Below are 25,755 nucleotides of genomic sequence, written 5' to 3'. Positions count from 1 at the left end.
TTTACTTTATTCCTTTAAAAGGAGCCCATTTATTTTCTTAGTTCTAAAAATCCTGTTTCAAAGGAAAACCCTAAAAGGGAGATGAAAATGGGGAATGAGGATCTTTGAAATTTATTTTGGTCACTCGCACCAAGTTTGTTTTCACCTGTCTGCATAGGTATTGATACGCATTTCAGAGCTGCAAGGATCCTTTTCAACTACTTACTGTAGGAAGGTAAGTCATCATTAAATATAAATTCTTTTCAAAATCATATAATGATACCTTAAAAATAAATTTAAAATAAAACTCTACATTGCCAATAAAAACCAGATTTAGCCACATCCAGGGCTGAAAGAAAGAATACAAATAAAGAATATATATCTTCAACGTCTTCCTCTGGTGTTTCCTAACAGTTACTCATGTGCCATCTTTTTCCTTACCTCTCGGTGCCTATCCCGGTCTCGAGACTTCTCTCTCACCCAGTCAATTGTATTGAAATCATCATAGGTCCCCACACCAGGGATTGGCTCCTCCAAGAAGTCCATCATCCTATTTGAAGAACCTATTCCTCCACCATTGTATGACCTTTCCTCTGTATTGAACAGGAAACAGACATTAGTACTTCAGACACAGGTCATTTTTTAAAAAGATTTTATTTATTTTATTTTTAGAGAGGGGGGAGGGAGAGAGAAAGGGAGGGAGAAAAAAAGGGAGAGAAACATCAATGTTTGGTTGCCTCTCATGTGCCCCCTACTGGGGACCTGGCCTGCAACTCAGGCATGCGCCTGACTGGGAATCGAACTGGTGACCCTTTGCTTCACAGTGCAGCAGTCAAACTACTGAGCCATGACAGCCAGATGACACAGGTAATGTTTAATATCTCTTTTCAGTACACCAAAAGGTGAGCCCTTAAACTACCAGTTGAGTACAGTTAGGGCATGCTGACAAGGCAATGCAATCAATCACCTGGTGAGAACAGCCATCACATTCAGAGGTTTCTGTGGTTTAGGGCACAAAATAAGTATGTTAAGGCAGTGTAAATGGAAGGGGACAGATGAGAGTAACAATACAAAGAGAGAATTGACAGGAGTTGAAGTGCACTGGGAAAGGATTTATGAAGCAAAAGACAGGAGCTTGGAGCAGGTTAGCTATTTCAGTTCTGTTATGGAATGGAGACAAAAGGGTCAAAGGCCTTTGTAGACATATCACAGTAGAAAGCATTTTACATTTACGAGGGCAAAAATTCAACCTTAGAAAGTAGCTTTTGCCTGAATGGGGACTCCAAAGAAAGCATGTCAGCCTCTTCAAGAGTTAAGCTGGTTGGAATGTACATATTTCCCTTCAATAGGTAGAAGACTTTGATCCCTGATGTAATAATTTGCAGAAACATTTACTGAGTATGTCAGAAGAGTCTAGGATTTATCAGTGGAGATTTAAAGAGCAGAATATGGCTCCATGATGATGTCCCTCCTTGATCCTTCAACTGGAAGAAACATATCCATTTGCCCAACAATCACAGCCCTTCGTCTGCTTCACCTTTAGTACTTCTATTACAATTACTTAATCAAATGCTTCATGTTCCTTTCTAGACTAGAAGCTCTTTGAAGGCATCCCTAGATCTGACTCACCATTGTCTTCTCCAGCATCTAGCACCTGAACAAGTCTCAATAAATACCAGCTAAACCAAACTTTCTTTGATGAATAGTAGTGATGGGGGAGAACTATTCAAACTCAGAAGTTGTACTTATACAAGGTTACTTAGTATGGCTTAACCAACTTGTTCAAAATATTTTCACAATCCTCTGATGGGACAATATTTAGCCATTAAACACAAAACGCAAAACAGTATTCAGGTATTTATGCAAATGCACACTGAGTAAAAATGCAGAGTAATGCCATGATTGAACCCAGACAGCCAGAACTAACATTTGCAGCATCAACTTTGACAGGTACAAAGCTTTATCCAGACTGTTTGGTGATCAATCTCTCTACAAAGAAGATGAAAGTGGGCCTGAACTGACCCCCACTCCCCCTATCTGTATCCCCATCTTCATTCTAAACTTCTAACAGACAACTTCAGCACTCTGATAATGTCAGTTTGAATTAACACACAAGCTGTATGTGGTTTACAAATTTGAGTCTTCTGAATACCTAATGCAGCATACATTTCATAAGCAACATACATATTTGAAAGGAAAAGCTCTGCAGAATCCAAATCATATTGAGGAGTAGGGCTGGGGGAGGGGTTGGAGTGGAGGAGGTGAACAAGTTAATCTTAAAACTCCTAATCAAAGTCCTTTCCTTATCTTCCAACCTACCTGGCTGTAAAATGGTTGGTTGCTGAATCACCAGCCCAGCATTTCCTATCATGTTAGTGGCATACTGATAAAGATCAGTGTTGGTGTGCTGTTTGAGAGCTTGGAGGGAAATAGCCAGCTAGGAAATGAGGGCTGAAGGAGAATAAGTATGTGAGGAGAGGGGTGAGAAACAAGCCTGCTTAAATTCTCAAGACAAATGCTAACCTGATTAACACAGGACACCAAACAATCAGAAATGTACTTTTTAAAAGCAGATTCACACTTCAATTAAATTTGCTCTGGCTTAAGAGTATTTCTGTCAAGAGGAATTAAAAAAAGATTTTATGAAGCTGATTTTTAAAAGCAGTAACTACTGCCCCAGCTCAAAGGATATTAAGACAAAATGAAGATCTGCAACAGCTTTCTAACATAAATGAAAGAAACCTCCTCCATCACTAGGTAACACAAGCATGCATCATCTTTCTTTGTAAATAGTCTCCTGTTATACATTCAAATTGTCAGGCAGCTCTAAAAGAGCAGACGGTCATTAGAATTTGACAACAGACTGCTTGTGATTCTCCAGATTCCCTTCTCCCTGGGGTCATGCTTCCGTCCCTGGCCAGGCTCAAGTCTGCTTACCTTCAATTACAGCTTTCTTTTTTTCTGCTTCAAGGAAGAAATAACCCTGGAAGCCTGCATTTGGTCATTTAGATTGAGAAGCTTTTACAGAAGGACCCCCGATATGAACTGCTTTAGAGGGGCACTTGCTGTGTTCTCTGCCTTTCAGAGGAACAAACGCCACCTAAAGAACCACCAGTGTTCCCCCGGCAGTCAGAGTGTGATGTCACTGTTGGAATCACATGACCAGACCCTTGGACCAGCCTTAGAGAAAGGAAGATTTTTAACCAAGCACAGAAGCCTTAAAGATGTAGTCTCATCAAAACAAATGCCATCAAACCAGTGGCAGTCAGGTCAGTTCAGAAAACTGGGGTCCATTTTTATGTGACTTATTTCACTTAGTGTATTACCCTCAAAGAAGGACAAAAATCATATGATATCACTCATGTGGAATATAAAATAAATAAGTGAATAAACAAAACAAAAACATTCATAGATACAGAGGACAGATTGCTGGTTACCAGAGGGGAAGGGAGTCTGGAAGGGTAAAATGGGTAAAGGGGGTCAAATGTATGATGACAGAAGAAAACTAGACTTTTGGTGGTGAGAACTCAGTAGGGCATACTGGTATCCAATTATAATGTTGTACACCTTAAGCTTTTATAATGTTATAAACCATTTTACCTCAGTAAAGTTTTTTAATGAAAACTGGGGTCCAAACAAGTTTTAGTTTTCAGACCTCACTTAGCAGAAAATCCAAGAAAGCAAAGTAGAAATCTACACAAGCAGTTAGTTACGGGAGGGGGGGGGGTTCTAAGTAAAAAACAGAAAGGCAAATTAAAAAAAGGCTTTAAAAAAATTCACTACATAGCAATAGCATGGATAAAATCTCACAAATGTAACACTGAATGAAAGATCCCAGACACAAGAGAGCACGTAGCATGATTCTATTCATACAAGTTCAAAACCAGGCAAACCTAAATTATATTGTTTTTGTATAGGATACAAATGTAAGTGACTACATTACAAAGAGAAGGAAATGATGAAAGTAAAGACAGTGGCGACCTAGAGTAAGACAGGAATCTGAATGGAGTGCATGTAAGGGTGGACCTTCTGGAATGCTTGTAATTTTTCTAGATCTGAGTGGTAGTTACCTGAGTGTTGATATTATTATTATCTTTAAACTGTATACATATGTTTTATGCCTAAGTAAACATCATAATTAGAGAAAAATATAAAAAAACTGAACCACACATGAACTGACTACACAAGGTCAGTTCTTTAAAAGTACCTAATAACTTTGAAAACCTAGGATATAGTTAACAAAAATGAGTTGTTTCTTAGTATTAGTGCTCTAGCCAGAAAGCAACATCATATCTGATTTCATTAATCCAAACTGGATAAAAGTAGCTATTCCAGGCATAAAAATGAATTCATTACTACAGTGGCATTGTTTTAAAGGCATTCCCTTCCCCGGGCTTCTTCTGTAGGCTATTTTTAAATAGGTCTTAATTAATTGTGCAATAAGGCCAGTCCAATAAAGAAGAATCAAATTGCCATCTCCCAACTTCCTAAGTGAATCCACAGGACAGCTACTGTTAAACATTAACCTAGTAAGTGTGTTCCAGTAATCAGACCTAAACGTAGAGCTTTAAAATATGGAGTTACTCTCATCAATTCTTAAGGCACAATGCATCCTGAAGTGTTAATACAACAAAATCTTATGAAATGTAAGGAACTTCAGGAAACCTGTATAGTCTCAGTCCAGTCTATCATTATTATAATATCTCAGTTTCTTAATGAACTAATCCAGCATTGCTGAGAAGAACTAAAATGAAGTAGCAACTGATGGCATTGTGGCAATGAATTGCAAAGCTTAAAGCAAAACTATTTGTGGCCCAAGTGTGACTGTATTATGCAATTACACTTTTAGAACAGTATGTGTATATATATATAAATATAATGAGGTCTGTGTGGAACAAGTCCAACCATTGTTAATATAATGAGAATGGTTTGTGCAATATCAATGTAACCTGGCAGCCAAGGAGAGTGGACTAGAATGCACATGCGTGAACAAAGATGACTTCACTGTACTAGTCAGTGGTAGTGGTAGACACCATTGAGTGAGCATGTGTATTGTGTGGCCATCACATTCAAAATGACTGAGTGATTAGGGCAATGAATATGCATCAAATTTTGTGTTAACCCTGAACATTCCTTGGTGAAAAAAAACTATTTGGATGATTCAGAAGGCCACAGCTATGGGCATCTGGTGATTGGTAGCTCTACATCATGACAATGCACCCACTCATGCATCATGTCTCCTGCACAGACTTTTGGTGAAACATCAAATCACCCAGGTGACTCAGGCCCCTCACATCCCAGATTTGGTGCCCTGTGACTTCTGGCTTTTCCCAAAACTAAAATCCCCTTTGAAAGGGAAGAGATTTCAGACCATCAATGAGATTTAGGAAAATATGATGGGGCAGCTGATGGCAATTGGGAGAACTGTGTGAGGTCCCAAGGTACCTACTTTGAAGGGGACTGAGGTGGCATTGTCCTATGTACAATGTTTCTTGTATGGTGTATATTCTTCAACAGATGTCTCTATTTTTCATATTATATAGCTGGATACCATTTGGACAGACCTTGTATATATCTTTCTTAAGAGGATGACATGCCCAACCTCACAATCCTTCTTCCAAGTCAGTTTTTATTAAATAGGATTCTATCTATAGTATCTAAAGACCACTACAGAATTCACTTACATTATCTAATAAGGTTTACATTAGTTTATTAGATTATTTTATACTTCAAGATACTATTTGTTTTCACACCTAAAAAATGTTCTTCAACATACAGTGACTGGATTGCATAACTAGTATCATGTCACCAACTTTTGATGAAAGTTCAGATGTTCTTCAAATGCTACATCAGTGTTTCTAGGGGAAGAACATTTTTATTCCATGTAAATATACTTCCTATCAAAACTAGAGGACTATAGCTATGATATAGTCCTCATACTAAAATGGGGTTTAATTACAGTTCAGATTAAGAAATAAGGCACTGGTATTCAAAGTCTGATATATTTCTTTTACCCTTTTCTACCCCCCTATTCACTTCTCTGCCACTGCCAAATGTAGGTCAATTGATACTATGGTGAAAATAAAACAAAGAAATGTTTAACAATTATTAATATACCTTATGCTAGAAACACAATAATATAGACAGTATTTGGTGCTGAGCAGAGTTATCTTTCTGAAACAAAGATCTGATCAGATCATCTCCTGATTTCTAAAATGTAAGTGACTCCTACAGCAATCTTTTAAAACTTTTAGCATATGAAGACCACTTAATGAGCATTTGGCACAATGGTGGACAAGGAATTTAAAAGTGTCTATCATCAATAAATGGTGTTGGGAGAACTGGGCTGGTACATGCAAAAAATGAAACTAGACCACCATACACCAGAATAAACTCAAAACATAAGCATGAAAATTTCAGATATCCCACATAGCAATACTTTTGCCAACACATCTCCTAGAGCAAGGGATATAGAGGGAAGAATAAACAAAAGGTACTACATCAAGTTATAAAGCTTCTGCATGGCTACATAAACCATCTTCAAAGTGAAAAGGGAACCAACCGTATAGGAGAACCTATTTGCTAATGATACATTGGACAATAGTTTGATCCCTAAATATATAAAGAACTCATATGACTCAACACCAAGAAGACAAACAATCCAATTAAAAAATGGACAGAGGATCTGAATATAGACACTTCTCCAAGGAAGACATACAAAGAGTCCATAGACATATGAAAAGATGGTCAACATCACTAACCATCAGAGAAACGCAAATGAAAATCACAAAGAGATATCACCTCACTCCTGTCACAATAGCCATTATTAATAAATCAAGAAACAACAAGCGCTGGTGAGGATGTTGGAAAAAGGAACCCTAGTACATTGTTGGTGACAGTATGGAATTTCCTCAGAAAACTAAAAACGGAACTGCCTCCTGACCCAGCAATTCTGCTGCTGGGAATATACCCTAAGAATCTCAAATCACCAATTCAAAAGCACTTCTGCTCCCCTATGTTCATAGAAATGCTATTTGTAATAGCCAAGTGCTGGAAACAGCCTAAATGTCCATCAGTAAATGAGTAGATCAAAGAACCATGGCATATTTACACAATGGAATCCTATACAGCAGAAAGAAAGAAGGAACTCCTACTCTTCGCAACAGCATGGATGGAACTGGAGAGCATTATGCTAAATGAAATATGCCACGTGGCGAAAGACAAATACCACATGATCTCACCTATAAGTGGAATTAATAAACAAAAGAAACTTATGAAGAAAACAGAACCACAGGCATGGAAACATGGAGCAGACTGAAAGTGACCAGAGGGGTGGGGAAGAGGAAATGGTGGAAAGAAGGGGAAGGGACTAGTCAAGGAACATGTATGAAAGACCCAAGGACATAGACAACAGTATGGGAATTGACTCTGGGAGGGGGAGGTGGATGGGCAGTGGAGGGCAAAGGGGGAAAATTGGGACAACTGTAACAGAAAAACAATAAAAATGATTTAAAAATATCTATCATAATGTTTAGAATAGAAAAAATAAAATATTTTCAAATATATAATGATGATGATGATGATGACAATGATATTACCACTATTTTAGGTTTCATCAATGAGAGGAATTAAATTCTTGGCACTCTTTCACTGAGGTATCTATCACATCTGACTTGATGATAAATAGCTTTAGCTGTGGGTCATTCCACATCCAGTTTGTTTGTTTGTTTTAGAATTTTCCTATTTAGAAGAAAGGGTAAATTCATAAGACTTAGTTGTTAAGAAGGGTACCAGAAATTACCTATTCGTTCAGAGCCAAGAGCTAACTACTAAAGTACAAAGGAAGTAATGTAATGCAAAAGCCTTTTCAAGAAATGGTGTATTAAGAGTTAAGTTTCTGGTATGTAAATACTCTGCCAAGGAAGGTAGAGGGAAATCAAACAACAACCCTAAATGTCAAATCTGAGTACTTAGGTAAGCCTAGATTTTTGTCTTTATACAAAAAAAAAGAAAGAAAGAAAGAAAGAAAAAGTAAAATTTAACTCAAGTCTTGAAGGCATAGCATGTCCTAAGTAATACATAAAATAATTCAATGCTCTAACAGAAAAGTGATTCAAGTGTAATTAGATCTCAAGTTGACTGATTGAAGAAAAATCTTCAAAAGACTAATTTGCATTACTTGAGTCCTTGAGTCAGGGGTGGTGGTATGGAACTACAGAAAACTAGTCAGGAAAACAAAGGAAATATTGAAACAGCTTTCCCAGTAGGGTTGTCTTAGGTCTAAAAACTTAACAAGGGGTCTTTAGAAACATACTGCTTGAATACATAGGCATATAAATGAATGCATTTAGCTCCTTTTTCCCTTATGGAAACGACTTTCTATTTTTTTTTTCTAAAAATCACATGATACTTAAAAGTAGAAAACACCCTAAAATACAAAAAAAAGAAATTGTTATTTGAGAATAATGTTTATTTTAATCCCTAACCAATATGCCATTAGAAATTTACCTGGGGGCTGAACAGTAACTGATTAAATGAACTAGTTAACAAAAACACAAGGAGAAAGAGGATAGAAAAAAACCTCATGCACCAACCCTGAAGCCCTCATTTAGTAATATCACAGCTACGTGAGGGTCCACTTATTGGCAGCAGCCTAAAAAAGAAAATAAGTACTCAAAGAAATGGGGCAGGGATCTTGGTATGTATCACAGGACTTTAAACAGTCTTAAAAATGTATTTTAGTTGTTATAGAGATATAATGTATTTTTGCAAGGCTGGAACCACATTTACAAAAGAATTCAGCACTTTATCTAGCACTCATTAGCAGATATTAAACCTGAGGTCATTTAAGTTTTCCCTTCATTCTATAGCAAGTATTCAAGTACTGAACACTATTGTATGCCATTTCTCACTTCCATACCTGCTTAGCTTCCCTTCTTTATTGGTTCATGCATTCTAAATCTCCTCACAAGTCATGAATCCTTTTATATTCTATTCACCTCTATATCTGAGATCTGAAGTCCCAATATTTAGTCAACATTTTTAGGACCTTTCTGTCTATCAATGTGTGCCTCCATTTTGCTTCTATTCTGTTTCCCCACTTACTCAAATCCAGAAGCAGAAAAGCAAATGTTGGTGGAGTAGCCTTCCTATCTGAGCCCTGGATAGTATCACAGGACCATGTTATGCTTTAGAATACTACCTTAGTTTGGCCGTGGAGCACTTATCCAGGGTAACTATTCCATTGGTACACATCCTTACAGCCATACTGGTTGTTAAATCTTGAAGTACCTCCATAGCTATAGATAAATAAGCACTCTTTCCTGAGGACTATCCTCCCCTCCAACTGTCCCCTGAATGTTCCCATGATGCAGCAGCTGGAACACCAGTAAGGTTCAGGACACTGACCAGCCCTAGGTCTTACATCCAATCTGATTGGCCAGTGCCTGTGTTGTTTTGAGTTTTCCTCAAGCACTCATTTCATGTAGGGACTGACTGCTGTGGTTCTTGCTCACAGCAGGTTAAAACTTGAAGTTGTCTAATATGAGTCAGGAAAGACAACACAGAAAAAAAGCTTTACCCCAACTCTGTTGAGAGCCAGACAATAAAAAGGGTGATGACAGATGTGGGTAAGAGAACTACAGAAAGTACAACCAAATCTCTGATACATACTATTGAGATAAAATTTCAAAGTTTCATGAAGTATACAAGGATGGGGGAAAAGCTTTAGAGACAAGCATGAGTCTACATTCTAATAACACCTTCTGGTTCCTTGTTTACCACTGGAATACAGCTCTGCTCCCACTGGCTTGTAGTCATTTGCTTGGGGTGTAACTGTTATGTCTCCTACCCCAGTATCTGCTCTAACCTGAAAGTTCCCAACCAAATCCACCTTCATTACCAATGGAACCAAGGTACTAACTGCCAGAATTACCACAATTAGGAAAACACGCATGAGGAATACGGCTTGGTATCTGCAAGCTCCCACTGGACTAGAAGCCCACAAAAATCAATGGAGAACTAGAAGTAAAGGGGCTACATTTGACAAAGCTGCTAAACAGGTTGTCCATGTAAAGAAAATAGCCCTCTGCTCCATTGCGTGGTCTTCATTCCTTCCTTATCAAATTTACATGTTTATGGGACTAAAAAAAGAATTGGGGAATGTAACAATGGGTAGAGAGACACTGCCCTAAAATTCACATTACATTCTAGTGTTGGGAAACCCTTTGGTTAGCACAATCCTGTGTAACTACTTGTAATTATTATTTTAGAAGCAGCAATTCTCTAGTTCTTCCATACCAAGTCTGTATTGGTTTCTTTCTATTAATCTCACCCCCCAAAAAGTTGACAAGAGATTAAGCACATGTTTTAGCAGGGGAAAAACTTCAAGAGAGGAAGTACTAATAAGGAGATTATTATCAAATTCACAGGAATAATGTGCTGTGCCTATGCACACCAATATGTGTATGTCACTCATTGTAACACTTAGTAGAAGCAAAAACCTGGAAACAATGAAAGAGTACAGTGATAGGGGAATAATGCAAGGAAAGAACCAGACTGATGGGTACTGAAATAGAAAAATCACACAAACATATTCTGTGAAAATATCAAGTTATAAAATAATAAGTAGAATATGTTTTAAAAATAAACTAAGTATCTCTGTGTCAACTGGATGGAAAAAATTGAAAGGGTCATATTGAATTATTTTGGGGGGTTTTCTCAAAAGGGGAATAAGAGGGGTTATGTTTTCCATACATGTGTATTGTTTAAAACTTTATAGTGAGGCATATTTATGTTACATAAGTGGTTCTAAAAAGGAGAAATGATGATAACACAGCTATAAGAGAAGAGATGGGACAATGCAAAGGGCAAATTCCTCAGAATAATGAGAGGAAGAGTACTGGGGTACTTAGAAACAGAGTAGATGACAGTTTCTGGAAAGCTCCAAGAGGAAAGCACTAAGAGAAAGATGGCTTATTAAATTTTTCAATGAAAATCAATGGGAAGAAACTTCCTGTTCAGCCCTATTGTCCAGCAGTGAGAAGATACAAATTTTAACTGTAGTTGCACAACTCACTATATGTGTCACCTTAGGCAACTGCCTTAATTTCTGTGGGTTTCAAGTTCCTCATCTGTAAAATGAGAGGGTATCAGCATGTACGATTTTTAAGGTCCCTTCCAACTCTCATACTTGATCATTTTTGCAATGATTTTTTGGTCACTCATACATTGTGGTGGATGACTTTTGAGAAGATCTTAGCTTTGAGGAATTCCAAATGGTATTTTGATTGCATAGTTATCTGAAACACTCTCTTGGCAAGATAATAAAATGGTACTCCCAATCTTTGAAAAACAAAAGTAAGACTCAGGTCACCAATGAAGTACAGGACAACCTGGGACACAATGTTTCTGGCCTATTATTAACTAGAACTACACCAATATAGATACAGTATCCTTGGAGTACCTGCTACCCACAGACCCCAAAAACATCCAGCACACACTCCTAAAATATTACAGCAACCCTTTCCTCTAGCCCATGCCATAAATTGGAACAAGGTGAATTTAAAAATAATCTACTCAGGATTTATAGTACTGCCAAAGGGCCTCTAATATATATATATATCTTTCAAGAAGAGACCAAGCTACAGGATATTCTGCACAGAGTAAAAGGAATAAATCACTGGTGTGGAAAAGTTCCTATGATTAAAAAAAGAGACCAAAGTGGTTTCCCTAATTGAAACAGAAATGGAGATCTTCCAGATTCAGCTCTGGCAAATAAAGAGCTTAGAAGTTTTTACTCCCATCAACAACAAACTGAACTGGACAAACTGAAAATCTACAACTTATCTTGGGCCCACCAGAGAGCTGAGGTTGCAGAGGAAACTGCAACCGCCCAATCTGAAGAGTCAGGCTTATTCCAAAGAGGCACAACTGAGATCTGCTTACTTAGAGTAGAAAATGCTGGAACCATAATCTCATAGGGACACTTAAATGACAACTATGACGAATTGCTGAAGGCTGAGTGCAGACTTGCATAGAAGTGAGAAACTTTTGTAACTTACACTTTTGTGGGCTCTATCTCCAGGTACTGCACCAAGTTCTCAGTAAAGGTTCAAGAAAGATTCACTCCTGGCTCTGAGGAGGTAAAGTAATCACTGTGAAATATCCCAGAGCTCCCTATGCTCCAGGGGAAAAAATTCTTTGGCTGAGCCTTATCCCATTTCGGGGAAGGGCATTCCTCCTACTCCAGCACCCTCTATTCTCAGCCTTCTTATCTCACCTAAGAGGGAAAAAACTGAGTCACCAAGGTCCTGGGCTTCCAAGAAATAGGTTGAGAAGGCTGAGGTCAGGGACAGGAGTAGGGGGCAGAAAGAACAAAAACATAAACCACTGGACTAAAACTTGTGACAGTCACAGCCATAAGACACAGGCCCAACAGACACTGAAATGTAATCAGAAGATTATAAAATCACCTGCTTCCCCAAACCTTACCACCACATCAATAGAGCTCTAATATAACAGTGACTTCGAACTGAAAGAGCTGCAAGACACAGAATATTTTTTTATTGTTCAATTATAGTTGTCCCCATTTTCCCCCTATTACTCTCCCCTGCCCTACCCACCCCCACCTTTCACATTCAATCCTCCCTGCCCTCGTTGTCTTTGTCCATGGGTCCTTTATACATGTTCCTTGACTTGACCCTTCACCTTCTTTCCCCTGTTTTCCTCCTTCCCCCTCCCCTCTGATCACTACCAGTTTGTTCTTTATTTCCATGTCTCTGGTTCTATTTTGCTTGCTTATTTCTTTTGTTGATTATGTTCCACTTATAGGTTAGATCATATGGTATTTGTCTTTCACTGTCTGGCTTACTTTACTTAGTAGAATGCTCTCCAGTTCCATCCATGCTGTTGCAAAGGGTAGGAGTCCCTTCTTTCTTTGTACTGCATAGTATTCCATTGTGTAAATGTGCCATAGTTTTTTGATCCACTTTACTGATAGGCACTTAGGCTGTTTCTAGCACTTGGCTATTGTAAATTACTCATAGGTGTTTGGGTCATAGGTTCTTTTGAATTGGTGATTTGGGATTCTTAGGGCATAATCCCAGCACTGGAATTGCTGGGTCAAAAGGCAGTTGCATTTTTTAGTTTTTTTGAGGAATATTCCATACTATTTTCCATGGTGGCTATAGCAGTCTGCTTTCCCATGGGCAAAGGACTTGAACAGACACTTCTCCAAGGAGGACATTCAGAGGGCCCAGAGACATATGAAAGGATACTCAGCATCACTAGCCATCAGAGAGATGCAAATGAAAACCACAATGAGATACCACTTCACACTGGTCAGAATGGCCATCATAAGCAAATCAACAAACAACAAGAGCTGGTGAAGTGTGGAGAAAAGACACAGAATCTTTATCAAGGAGCTGTACTGCAGGAAGCTCAAAATCAAATCAGTAGAGAAAAATACTGACACTACAGGAATTTAACCCTCTGACACTGACAGTTACATAAAACATTAAACACAGCCCAACTCCTAGCCAGTTTACCATAAATCCTAACACAATAGAACCAAACTAAAAGTCAATAATGGAAGAATAGATGGAAAATCCCCCAAATACATGGAAATTAAACAACGCACTTCCAAATAACCCATGGGTCAAAGAAATCACAAGACAACATTTAAAATATTTTGAAGTAAATGAAAATGAAGATATAACGTCAAAATTTATGGAATGCAGCAAAAGCAGTACTTATAAATTTATAGCATTAAATACAAATATTAGAAAAGAAGAAAAATCTAAAATCAAAAGATCTGAACTTCAGCAAAGAAGACACATACTTGACAAATATAAAATAAAAAGATGTTCAACATCTTTAGAGAAATGCAAATCAAAATGAAGAACTACCACTGCACACCTATTAGAATTGCTGAAATACGAAACACTGACAATACCAATTGCTCACAAGGATGTAGAGTAACAGGAACTCTGATTCATTGCTGGTAGGAATATAAAATCCCTTTTGAAAGACGGTTTAGCAATTCCTTTTTTTAAAGATTTTGTTCACTTATTCCTAGAGAGAGGAGAATGGAGGGAGAAGGAGAGAAACATCAATGTGTGGTTGCTTCTTGCACACCCTGAACTGGGGACCCAGCCCACAACCTAGATATGTGCCCTGACTGGGAGTCGAACCAGTCACCCCTTGGTTTGTAGGCCGGCACTCAATCCACTGAGCCACACCAGCCAGGGCCAGTTTAGCAATTTCTTACAAAACTAAACATAGTCTTACCATATAATCCTATAGTCACATGCCTATATATTTATCCAAGTGATCTGAAAACATACCTACATGGAAACTCACACACAGATGTTTATAGCAGCTTTAATCATAACTGCTAAAAGTCGGAAGAAATGAAGATGTCTGCTAGTAGGTAGGTGAATTAATAGACAAAGAGTGAATACATAGAATAAATATATAAAAATCCAGATAACAAAATACTATTCAGCAATAAAAAGAAATAAACTACTTATCCACACAAAGACAGGGAAGAACCTTAAGTGCACATTGCTAGGTGAAAGAAGTCATCCTGAAAAGTTTACACATTGTATGATTCCATTTATGTGACATTCTGGAAAATTCAAATTTATGGAGATGAAAAGCAGTTTAGTGGTTGCCAGTGGCTCAGAAGGTAGATGATTGAATAGGTAAAGTACAGGGAATTTTTAGCATAAACTATTTTTCATGATACTGTAATAATGGGTACATGTCACTATGCATTTGTCAAAATACTTAGAACTTTACAGCACAAATGGTGAACCTTAATGTATGTAATTTTTTAAAATCCCAGGATAGAATGCAGAATGTGATAAAAGAATCTAAATATATTACAAATTTCTGAAACAGCATCACTAAAGGAGGCAAAGGATAAAGGTACTGACCCAAGTAACCAGAAATTAGTGGAGTGTGTAAAACTAAAGAAAAAAGGAATTGTGTATAAACATTGTACTGTAGTTTGTACAGAGTATTTAACCATGGGTTAACAACTTGAAACCACAATATACTAGAAGTGAACAAATAACTAAAGGGTGGTAGATACTGGGAGCCAAGTTTCTCACTACCTGGAGTGGGAGGTTACAGACAAGCAGGAGGAGGAGGAGGGTAGAATGATACACATGGTAATGGATTAGAAATAGAGACATTAGCATGGTCTCAGGATTAGCTTAATGTACATATAGATGGCTATATGTAGATAATACATCTATTTATAGACACATACATATACATGAATCAGTATACACACATATATTTCCTTACTGAGAGGTTGAGAGGGCCTAGAAGCAATAACACCCTGGTAGACAAGGGCACAACTAGTGCTCAAATCTTGGTTTCTAATACCATTTCCACTAAATGAAATGAGGGCTCCTTGGAGAAATGGGTGATGTTAGGAGCAGGGAAGGAAATGTATAACATTGGCCTGGAAAGTAAATAAGTCTGAGGTATGTCAAAGGGAAACAGCCATTTGAAAGAGCTCCAAATGGCCAAAGCTGGAAAAATTTGAGGAAAATAAATAAAGTAGTAATAGATTATAACCTAAAATATGAAACAAATATAAGTGATTGAATAAATAAATGAGAAAAAGAGACAAATCCCTCCTGCAGAAAAATTACAATTAATTTCTAAAGATACTTCACTCTCAGAGATGGAGCATAACTCCCCAGTTCGAAGTGGGGCCCGTACAGTAACTTCCTTCCAAAAAGTACATTATAGAAAGAATGAAAAAAGAATAACTTTACGGTGGAAAAAACTGACAAACAGTACCTCAGTTAGGTAATCAAGGTTAACAGCAGCAGTGACAAGTCACAGCGACAGTACATAGCCTTGATATGATGTGGTAAGAGTGATACTTTACCTCTAGTCTTCCAGGAAACCCATAACCCCACTCTAGTCATGGGAAAAAACATCTGACAAATCCCAATTGAGAGATATTCTACAAAATCCCTAGCCAGTAATCCTCTAATTGTCAAATTCATCAAAAACAAAGAAAGTCTAGTAAACCTTCATAGCCAAGAGAAGTCTGAGGACATGTGATGACTAAATGTAATGTGGTATCGCAGACAGGACTTAAGGTAAAAAACTAAGTAAATTTGAATAATGCGTGTACTTCAGTTAGGACAAAAACATATGATATATAAATATATATAATAAATAACAATATATAAATATATTGTTCATATAAATAAATAAATGAGAGATTACAGGGCATAAATTCTAAAATCTGACCAGGTATTTTCCCAATAAGTAACCAAAAAGAAGCTTTTAAAGCTTGTGGAAATTATCACAGACCTGATTTTAAGGGTTCAGCATATAAAACTGGTATGTGGTTTATGGCCCACAGAGCTTCTGATACAGGGCACTTTTTTTCTAAAGATGAAAAAGCAGCAGATAAGTCATTGCTTTTTATATTCTTCTGCAAATTATATCATTTTTGACTTCTCCTTGCTTGGAGAGTGAAAGATTCATCTGAGGTGGGATTACATATTTTAATTTGTTTAGTTTCCAAAGCATTTATCGTATATATATTTATTATATATATTCAATAAAATATGATTGTTGTAATGGGGAAAAAAGCAGCAGCTACAGTTGCCATTCTCCCAGGCTAAATGTTTACAGAAGTTTGTATATTATGAAGGTGACAGATTCTTAATTCCCTCTCCTTATTCTCCCTGCACCATCCACACAATTGCTTGAGTCAGACAGTTTACGAGAGCCTAGCTGGAGCCCAAGATGTTTTCCATTTCTCTCTGGAGACATACTATGATCTTTTTTTTCGATAATGTGGCAGAACAGTCTATGGCCATACCACTCTGAATGCGACCAATCTCGTCTGACAATGTGGCAAAACAAACACAACTGTTTCACAACTTACTTGGTGGTTTCATGTACCGGCATGGTTTTCATTTTTAAAGACTGTTTTTCCTTCCCTGGGACACTGGAAGGTTTTGTTGAGGCTCCCAGGAGTGGTCCAGGCATGTTGTCACATGCCTGGGGACCATGACCTGCCCTCATACTCCACCTGGGCTTTGAAGTCACTCATGACTCTCTTCTAGTTTATTTCCCATATCTAACTGATCCTATCAATCCCCCTTGAAATTTCTCCAGAATGCAGTCCTTCTTCTCAATTCCTGTTGTCTTAATTCAGGCCTTTTGATCTTTTGCCTAGACTTTTTAAAATAATGGTTTAACTTATCTTCCAGTCTCCAACCTACTCTTCCCCCAAATCCACCTTTCACACTGCTATAAATTCTCTAAAACACAAATCCAATTATTTTATTTTTCTGTTTTTAAATTGTTGATGACTCCTTGTTTTCAAGATAAGGTCTAAAGGCACTGATAATCTGGACCCCACCTAAATGTCTAACTAGATCTCCCACCCTATCCCCTGTTTTCCTCCCTCCAGCTCCAACTGCCACCATCCCCACCCCAGGAGCCTCAGACTTCTGAAATGCAGACTGTGTTGAGTAGAAAAGACTCTCTAATGCTGCTGTACCTGTACCTCTGTTGCTCTTTGCCAGAAATGTATCCTCACTGAATAGAGAGTGGAAGCGAGGCACACTCAGTAGAAAGACAAGGAGGTGAGGAGCAGAAGGGACTCAAAGGGCATTACTAAAACAGCACAGTGTTGGGCTCATATCTGGATGCTCCATAAATATTAAATGAGTGAATGCATAAATCAATGAATGAATTGTTGACCATGAGGTGTAGGCTGCTGAGGCAGGCAAGTGAGAACATATGGAATATGAGAACAGCTCTGAATTGCTTCCTATCCCTCAAACCCTTTTTCTATTTTCCTCTCTCTCCCCTTCTTTCAGATTTCCATGTTTATGTTCCTTCTAATTTACATACTACTATAATACTACCTCAGATGTGTTTAACCATGCCATGCATAATTTATTTATTCATTCCTCATAAATCAATCCCTCTAGCCATCTGGAAAACACAACCACTAACTACTGCCTTTCAAGCTCCTTTCAACTAATCTTTTTAGTACATGCTATTGTGCCTGGTACAAAATGTAGTATTTTATGCAGTTTTACCACCAAAATATCAAGTACTTTATGATCTTTTTGTTGTTATTTTTATTAGGAAATCCCATGTGGAAACATTAAATAAAGTAAGAACGATTTAAAAGAAAAGCAACAAAGTTACATCACTACACAGTGTAGTGACTAGACTGATTTTCGAGGCTCATGGAAGCAGCATCATTGTTTTATGGTCAGAACTCATAAACCACAAGCAGTCATTCTCCTTTAAAGGCTACTGAAAAGAGGTAAAAGATTCTATGATCACAAGCAATGTCAAAATCTTGCCTGCCTCAATTTCCTAGTCTTGTAAATGTGAGCAAAGGATACTCACTTTCCCCAATCATCTACTGAGAGAAACGTGAACACACAAAAAATACTGTGGTGATCCAAATGCTATATGAAATCATTTTGTATTACAAGTAATGATGATACCTAAGCTACACCACTCCAGTTTAGCCAGAAGGCTTAAAGAGAGGTAGCCAGTTTAAGTTTATGGAAACCCTTACTGACCACTTCACTATTGCCAGTAATTGTTATAACTGAGTCACTATGATTGTTAACTATGCATAAGTGGAAGTGACACACAAACACATGTCCCTTTTATAGAAGTAGGCAAATATGAAAAAATCACTAAATACTAAACCATGACAATCTTTCTTTTTTCATTTTTCTTATTGTTGTTCAATGACAGTTGTCTCCATTTTCACCCCCACCACGCAACCCCACCCCACCCACCCCCACCTCAATGGAAGAATCTTCCTTTTATGAACTTAAAATTCAGGCATTCTCTTCTGTCAGTTTCCTGAGATACCTTCTTTACTAGGCAAATTTCTTATGATTCTTTTGAATGTGCATGGGATTATTTTGCTTGACTTTTTCCTATTTTTTATTTTTTTGAATTTATTGGGATGACATTGCTTAATAAAATTATATAGGTTTCAGGTGTACAACTCTATAACACATCATCTGTATCTTGTATTTTGTGTGTTTACCACCCAAAGTCAAGTCTCCTTCCATCACAACATTTATCTCCCCCTTTACCCTCTTCTACCTCCCCCACCCCACTTTCCCTCTGGTAATCACCATACCATAGTCTGTGTCTATGAGTGTGTTTGTTTGTTTTGCTTAATCCCTTCTATGTTTCACCCAGCCCCACAATCTCTCTCCCCTCTGACAGCTGTCAGTCTATTCTCTGTATCTACGAGTTTGTTTCTATTGTTAGTTTATTTTGTTCATTAAATTCTATATAAGTAAAATCACATGGTATTTATCTTTCTCTGACTGGCCTGCAGTTTTCATACTGGTATGTTCACCCCAAGTTATTCACCTCCTGGGTGAGAACTTCCCTGACCTTTCTAAACAGTATCATTCTCCAGTTATTTTCTATTATAATTCTGTTTATTTCCATGGTAGTACTAATCACAATGGGTAATTAACTAGGTATCTGTTTGTTTACTCATTTACCCAACTAGATCTAAATTCCAGGTCATCTTGGATCTTATTGAAATTAATCCCACCAATGTATCCCCAGTGCCTACAATAGTGCCTGGTTCACACAGGTACTCAAAAAGTATTTATTGAGTGAATGGGTGAAGGAGTTTGTCCTCACAGTTAATCTAAACTTCTTAGCATGGCATTCAAGGCCCCAACTTACTTATCTGGGCTTATATTCTACCTTTTTTATAATTCTGTATTTATGGCTGTTGATATCTCAGGAAAATCTTGCTTTCTGCCTGGCATTCTCTTCTTCCTACCAAATTAATAATCTTTCAAGGTACTTTTCAAACACATGAAATCTTTTCCAGTCCTCCACAGAAAGGAGGACAGATAAAGATACACACAGACACACACACAGAATGCTTCTACTAAGTACTTATAACAGATATAACACTTATAACAGAAATTAAAAATAATAGTAACAACTTTTTATTGAGCATTAACTCAATGCTGTGCAGTTATAGGCACTTTATATGTTATTATCTCATTTAATCTTGAAAACAACTCTAAGAGGCAGAAACTATCGTAAGTCCTTAGGTATCTGTTTAGTTAGCTAGAATCAAGGCAGGGATGTTGCCTTAAAACCTTGCTAACTCCCAGAACCTCACAAAGTATCTACAATGCCATATGTGTATAATACAGATTTGCGAAATAATTAATTCTGACAGTAGTTTCTGGTCCTCTGACTTTACTTTCAGAATGACAATCCCAATCAGTTAAAAAACTGGACAATAGTTTTAAGTAATCATACAAATTTAATCTTAAAATGATGCAGTCCTTTTTAATTACAACAAGAAACTAAAAAATGACAAAAGAAAAGGGTAATATACTTAGCTATATAGAATTTCAAAGTATTTATAGATTTTGTGTTCATTGTAAGTAGATTATTTTTTAATATTTTTTATTTTTCAGTTATAATTGACATACAATATTATATTAGTTTTAGGTGTATAACCCAGTGGTTGGACATTATATAACTTGCAAAGTGATCACCCTGATAAATCTAATACCCCTCTGACACCATACATAGTTATTACAGTATTACTGACTATATTCCCTATGCTATACTTTACATTACTATGACTATTCTGTAACTAACAAATTGTACTTCTTTTTTTAAAGATTTTATTTATTTTTAGAGAGGGGAGGGCAAGAGAGAAAGAGAGGGCTAGAAACACCATTGTGAGAGAGAAACATCAATAACCTGTCCTTTGCACAAGCCCCAACCAGGGACCAAACCCACAACCCAGGCATGCACTCTGAGCAGGAATTGAACTGGTGACCTCTCCTTGTGAGTGCCCAACCAAGCCACACCAGTAGGGCCCAATTTGTACTTCTTAATCCCTTCACCTTTTTTACCTATCCCCCTAGTGCCCTTCCCATCTGGCAACCATCAAAATTGTCTCTGTATCTATAAGTGTTTCTGTTTTGTTTGTTTATATTGTTCTTTAGATTTCACATACACGTGAAATCATATAGTATTTGTCTTTCTCTGATGACTTATTTCACTTAGCGTAACACCCTTTAGGTCCATCCACGCTTTTGCAAATAATAATATTTCATTACTTTTTAAAATATTTTACTCATTTTATTTTTAGACAGAGGGGAAAGGAGGGAGAAAGAGAAGGAGAGAAACATCAAAGTGTAGTTACAACTCACATGCCCCCATATTGGGGACCTGGCCTGCAACCCAGGCATGTGCTCTGACTGGAAATTGAACTGGCAGCCCTTTGGTTCACAGGCCAGCACTCAGTCCACTGAGTCTCACCAACCAGGGCAGATTTCATTCTTTTTATGGCCAAGTAGTATTCCATTGTGTAAATGCACCAAGCTTTTGTTATCTACTTGTATATCTATGCTCACTTGGATTGTTCCCATATCTCAGCTATTGTAAATAATGTTGCAATAAACATAGCAGTGCATATATTCTTTTGAATTAGTGTTTTGAGTTTCTTCAGATAAATCCCTAGAAATGGAATTCCTGGGTCATAAGGCAGATACATTTTTAATTTTTTAAGGAACTTCCATACTGTTTCCCATAGTGGCTGCATCAATCTGCATTTCCACCAACAGCACACAAGGGTTCCCTTTTCTCCACATCCTCGCCAACACTTGTCATATGTGGAATTATTAGTGATAGCTATTCTGACAGGTGTGACGCAATACCTCATTGTGGTTTTAATTTGCATCTCTCTGATAATTAGTGATGCTGAGAATCTTTTCATATGTCTATTGGCCATCCGTATGACCTCTTTGGAGAAGTGTCTATTCAGGCCCTCTGCCTTTTTTAAAAATAAGGGTTGTTTGTTTTTTGGTGTTGAGTAGTATGAGTTCTTTATAAATTTTGGATATTAAACCCTTAACAGATGCATTATTAGTAATTATGTTCTTCTAGTAGGTTGTCTCTTCATTGTTTTATGTTTTTCTTTGCTGTACAAAAACTTTTTAGTTTGATATAATCCCATTTGTTCATTTTTTGTTTCCCTCACATGAGTATTTTAAGATTAAAAATCTAAGTTATCCCTGGCTAGTGCGGCTCAGTGAATTGAGTGTTGGCCTATGAACTGAAGGGTCGTCGGTTTGATTCCTGGCCAGGTCACATGCCTGGGTTGTGGGCCAGGTCCCCAGTAGGGGGCATGCAAGAGTCAATCTCTTGTACACCAGTGTTTCTCTCTTTTTTCTCCCTTCCTCTGCTCTGTGAAAATAAATAAATAAAATCTTTTTTTAAAAAACAAAGTTAACAAAAGTAAGCCAGAAATGGGAAAAGATCTATTTAGCCTACATTAGCAAAATAGTAATAGTATCATATGAATAGGAAATTTTGAAAAGGGAAATTTAAATGATTTGTAAACATGAAAATATACTCAACCTCATTAATTTAAAAAGGCAAAATGTAACTCAATAATGGGAATTTACTTATTTATTTTACTTATTATAATGTAAAGATTAAAAAAGAATTATGATATTCAGCATCAGTAAGGCTTTGGGTAAATAAAAAGTTTTACACGCTCATGGTACAGAAACACTTTCATATACATAAAAGATATCTGTGTACACACACACACACAAGGTTGTTCATTGCAGCACTGTTTGTAATAGCAAAATATTGGAAACAACTTAAATGTGCAACCATACAAGCTTGGTTAAATGAACTATGGTACAGCTATACTATGAAATTGTATGTAGCCATTGAAAAGAATGAGGTTACTAGATAGTCAAACAATAGATGAGGGGAATTATCATTTTACAAATATATTCCAGATACTAATAAAAAACCTTATTATAAAAATACAGATAGGATTTGAACAGACACTTAATCAAAGGGGACATAAGGTTGGCAAATAAGCATATAAAACAATGGCCAATATCATAAGCCATTAGGGAAATTAAAACCATTGTGAGATAACACTACATATCTTATTACATACATAGCTAGTTTGGATGCAAAATGGTACAGCCACTCTGGAAAATGGTTTGACAGTTTCTTATAAAGTTCAACATACATTTACCACATGCCTCAGTGACCCCATTCCATGGTATACTACTCAGCCAGAAAAAGGAATGAACAAATTGGATACATTTCCAAGGAGTTAAGCTGAGTAAATAAAGTCAGTCTCAAAAGGTGACATGTTATGCAACTCCATTTTTATGTAATATTCTTGAAAACGAAAAACTATAGGAGCAGATAATAGATCAGTGGGTTGGAGATAGGAAGGTCTGACTGCAAAGGGAGTGTTAAACTGTTCTGTATCCTGGTGGTGGTGGTGGATACAATCTATGCATGGGTTAAAACTGACTATGCACCAGAAAATAAATTTTACTATATGTACATTAAAAATAATCTTTAAAAAGATAAATTGTCACCAGCAATAATGATACCTTCTATTTCTCCATCTAATGGAGGAACATCATCTCTCATGGAGAAATCCATAGCTGACTCTGGTATGTCCATCAGGTCTTCATCACTGGAGCTGCTCTGGAAGCTATTGAAACTCCCCTGTTGAAATCCTCTATTATCCATGGCTCCTGTGCAGAAAGAAAAACAGGAGGCTTATTACAGTGACTTCAAGCCCCTTACTATTTATTATTTTTAAAATTGTGGCAAATACATATAACATAAAATTTACCATTTGACCCATTTTTAAACTAGACAATTCAGCATCCTTAAGTACATTTACATGTTGTGCAATCATCATCACTAGACATTTCCAGAAATTTTTCATCATCCCAGACAGAAACTCTGTACCCAATAAATATAATTCCCTATCCTACCCCCCCCCCCAGCCCTGTATAAACTCTATTCTCTTTCTGTCTCTATGATTGGCAGATTCTGGATATGTCATACAAATATAATCATATAATATGTGGCCTTTTGTGTATGGCTCCTTATACTTCTCATTATGTTTTCAAGGCTTATTTATGTTATAGCATGTATCAGTACCTCATTCCTTTTTAGGACAGAATAATACCCATTGTATAACTATACCACATTTTGTTTATCCATTCATCAGCTGATTGACATGTGGGCAGTTTTTACCTTTTGGGTTGCCATTTATCCTTATGTATTTCTTCATACTCTTATTTTGATAATATATAAATGTAAACTACTTAGTATATCCAGTTACCCTCCAGATGTAATGTATACCTTTACCATGTAGCTGATAGCAGTTTTTTGAGAATCATGCAAACAAATACCAACTAAAATGAGAGGACATGTATACAAAACTTGCAGTAGTTCACAAGTAATCAATTGAAGAAACATTATCTATGCTTCCGAGTCTGCCAGAGCCCCTCACACAATATAGGTACATAGAAATATTGCGGGAAAGAGGCATACTGTGCCATTCAATGTTGTTCTCTGCTCAAGAAACTAATATTAAAGATAACACATTTTTACATCCCAAGTGTGAATCTTCAGATATGTTTTACTCAAAAAAATCTTAGTATATTGAATCAAAAAACAGCATTACAGCCAACTTTAAGTGATCTACAATCCCCTCTTCAACTTTTTAAAATGAAATGTTGATTGAGAATCATAGCAAAGTTCTGTTGGATTAGGCAAATAATATTCCTTTTGAGGTATTCCAACACTTTTAAGGAAGTTCTTACTGTACATTATCAGAATCATGTGTGTTTAATTTGGTAAAAACTAAATAGAACACATTAAGCAACAGGCATAAAAAATTGGAATCACAGCAGATAAATTAAATAGTTTAAACATATACCATAAAGAATAAAGAACAAACATTTACCAGGTACTTATCAATTTTCAGGCTACGTGCTTAAAGTGAATCCTTTCACTTAATTTTTCCAAAGATCTTATGCAATGGCATTATCACTCCTAGCAAAGGTAAGGAAACTGAAGCTCAAAGAGGCTAAGTAACTTGCCCAGTTGGTGTTTTGAAAAAGTTAAACTCTAAATCATGTGTTCAGTTTCACAATACCTCACTTGTAATAAAGAAACCAGCCTGACTGAAGTGTGAGTAACATTTATGAACCACCTACTATGTACAAATCATTGTGGGATAATAATACAGGTACAAAAATTATGCTAGAGCCCTGGCTGGTGTAGCTCAGTGGATTGAGTGCAGACCTGGGAACCAAAGGGTTCCTGGTTTGATTCCCAGGCAGGGCACATGCTTGGGTTGCAGGCCAGGTCCCTAGTAGGGGGTGCATGAAAGGCAACCACACACTGATGTTTCTCTCCCTCTCTTTCTCCCTCTATTCTCCTCAAAAAAGTAAATAAAATCTTTAAAAAATGATGCTAGAAAAGCCAGATGAGATGAAGATTGGGAGATCAAAGATTTGGGGGTTATTGATATCAAGGTGATAGTTGAAACCAAGAACAGATATTCCAAGGAACACCTGTCATTTACTTATGGATAAGGTTGAATATGAATAAAAGAAGTGCATTCCCAATACCCTTCCTTCAAATCCACAAATAACTTGAACTCTGTGCAGATGTGAAGTAAACAATAAGTTCCCCAGGAACATTACCATGCTAATATGGTGACATATGGTCAGGTAAAGGTATTAATAATGTACAGATTTACTGATCATAAAACCATTCCCTCAGCTACAAAAACTCTAATAATGCTATGTGGATCAAATGAGTCCTAGGACACTATGAATCTGTGCTTTGTGGTCTTAGTAGAGCTCTTTCACTGCTTCTAATCCTTCATCCTTGCTGGACTCT

The 25,755-nt window shown here is 37.0% G+C and overlaps 1 protein-coding gene across 4 annotated transcripts in view; it reads right to left on the bottom strand.

Annotated features, from left to right (window-relative positions):
* The window catches only part of CLCN5 (chloride voltage-gated channel 5), a 200,207-nt gene that overhangs the window by 37,741 nt on the left and 136,711 nt on the right, over positions 1–25,755 (bottom strand). For 3 of the 4 annotated variants that reach the window (XM_045860450.1, XM_045860448.1, XM_045860447.1), the window contains 2 exons: positions 23,439–23,585; positions 421–572 (listed from right to left, as the gene is read on the bottom strand). In XM_045860450.1, coding sequence (XP_045716406.1) covers positions 421–572; positions 23,439–23,580 — 294 coding nt within the window. In that variant the 5' untranslated portion in view covers positions 23,581–23,585. Of the gene's footprint in view, positions 1–420; positions 573–2,916; positions 3,098–23,438; positions 23,586–25,755 lie in introns of those variants that run through there. The other variant, XM_045860449.1, reaches the window with a different exon arrangement.

Source organism: Phyllostomus hastatus, unplaced genomic scaffold (assembly GCF_019186645.2).
Source record: "Phyllostomus hastatus isolate PE091 unplaced genomic scaffold, TTU_PhHast_1.1 phas_scaffold_200, whole genome shotgun sequence".
Taxonomy (NCBI): Eukaryota; Metazoa; Chordata; class Mammalia; order Chiroptera; family Phyllostomidae; genus Phyllostomus; species Phyllostomus hastatus.
Note: the sequence above shows the minus strand (reverse complement) of the source record. Positions and strands in the feature narration are given on the sequence as shown.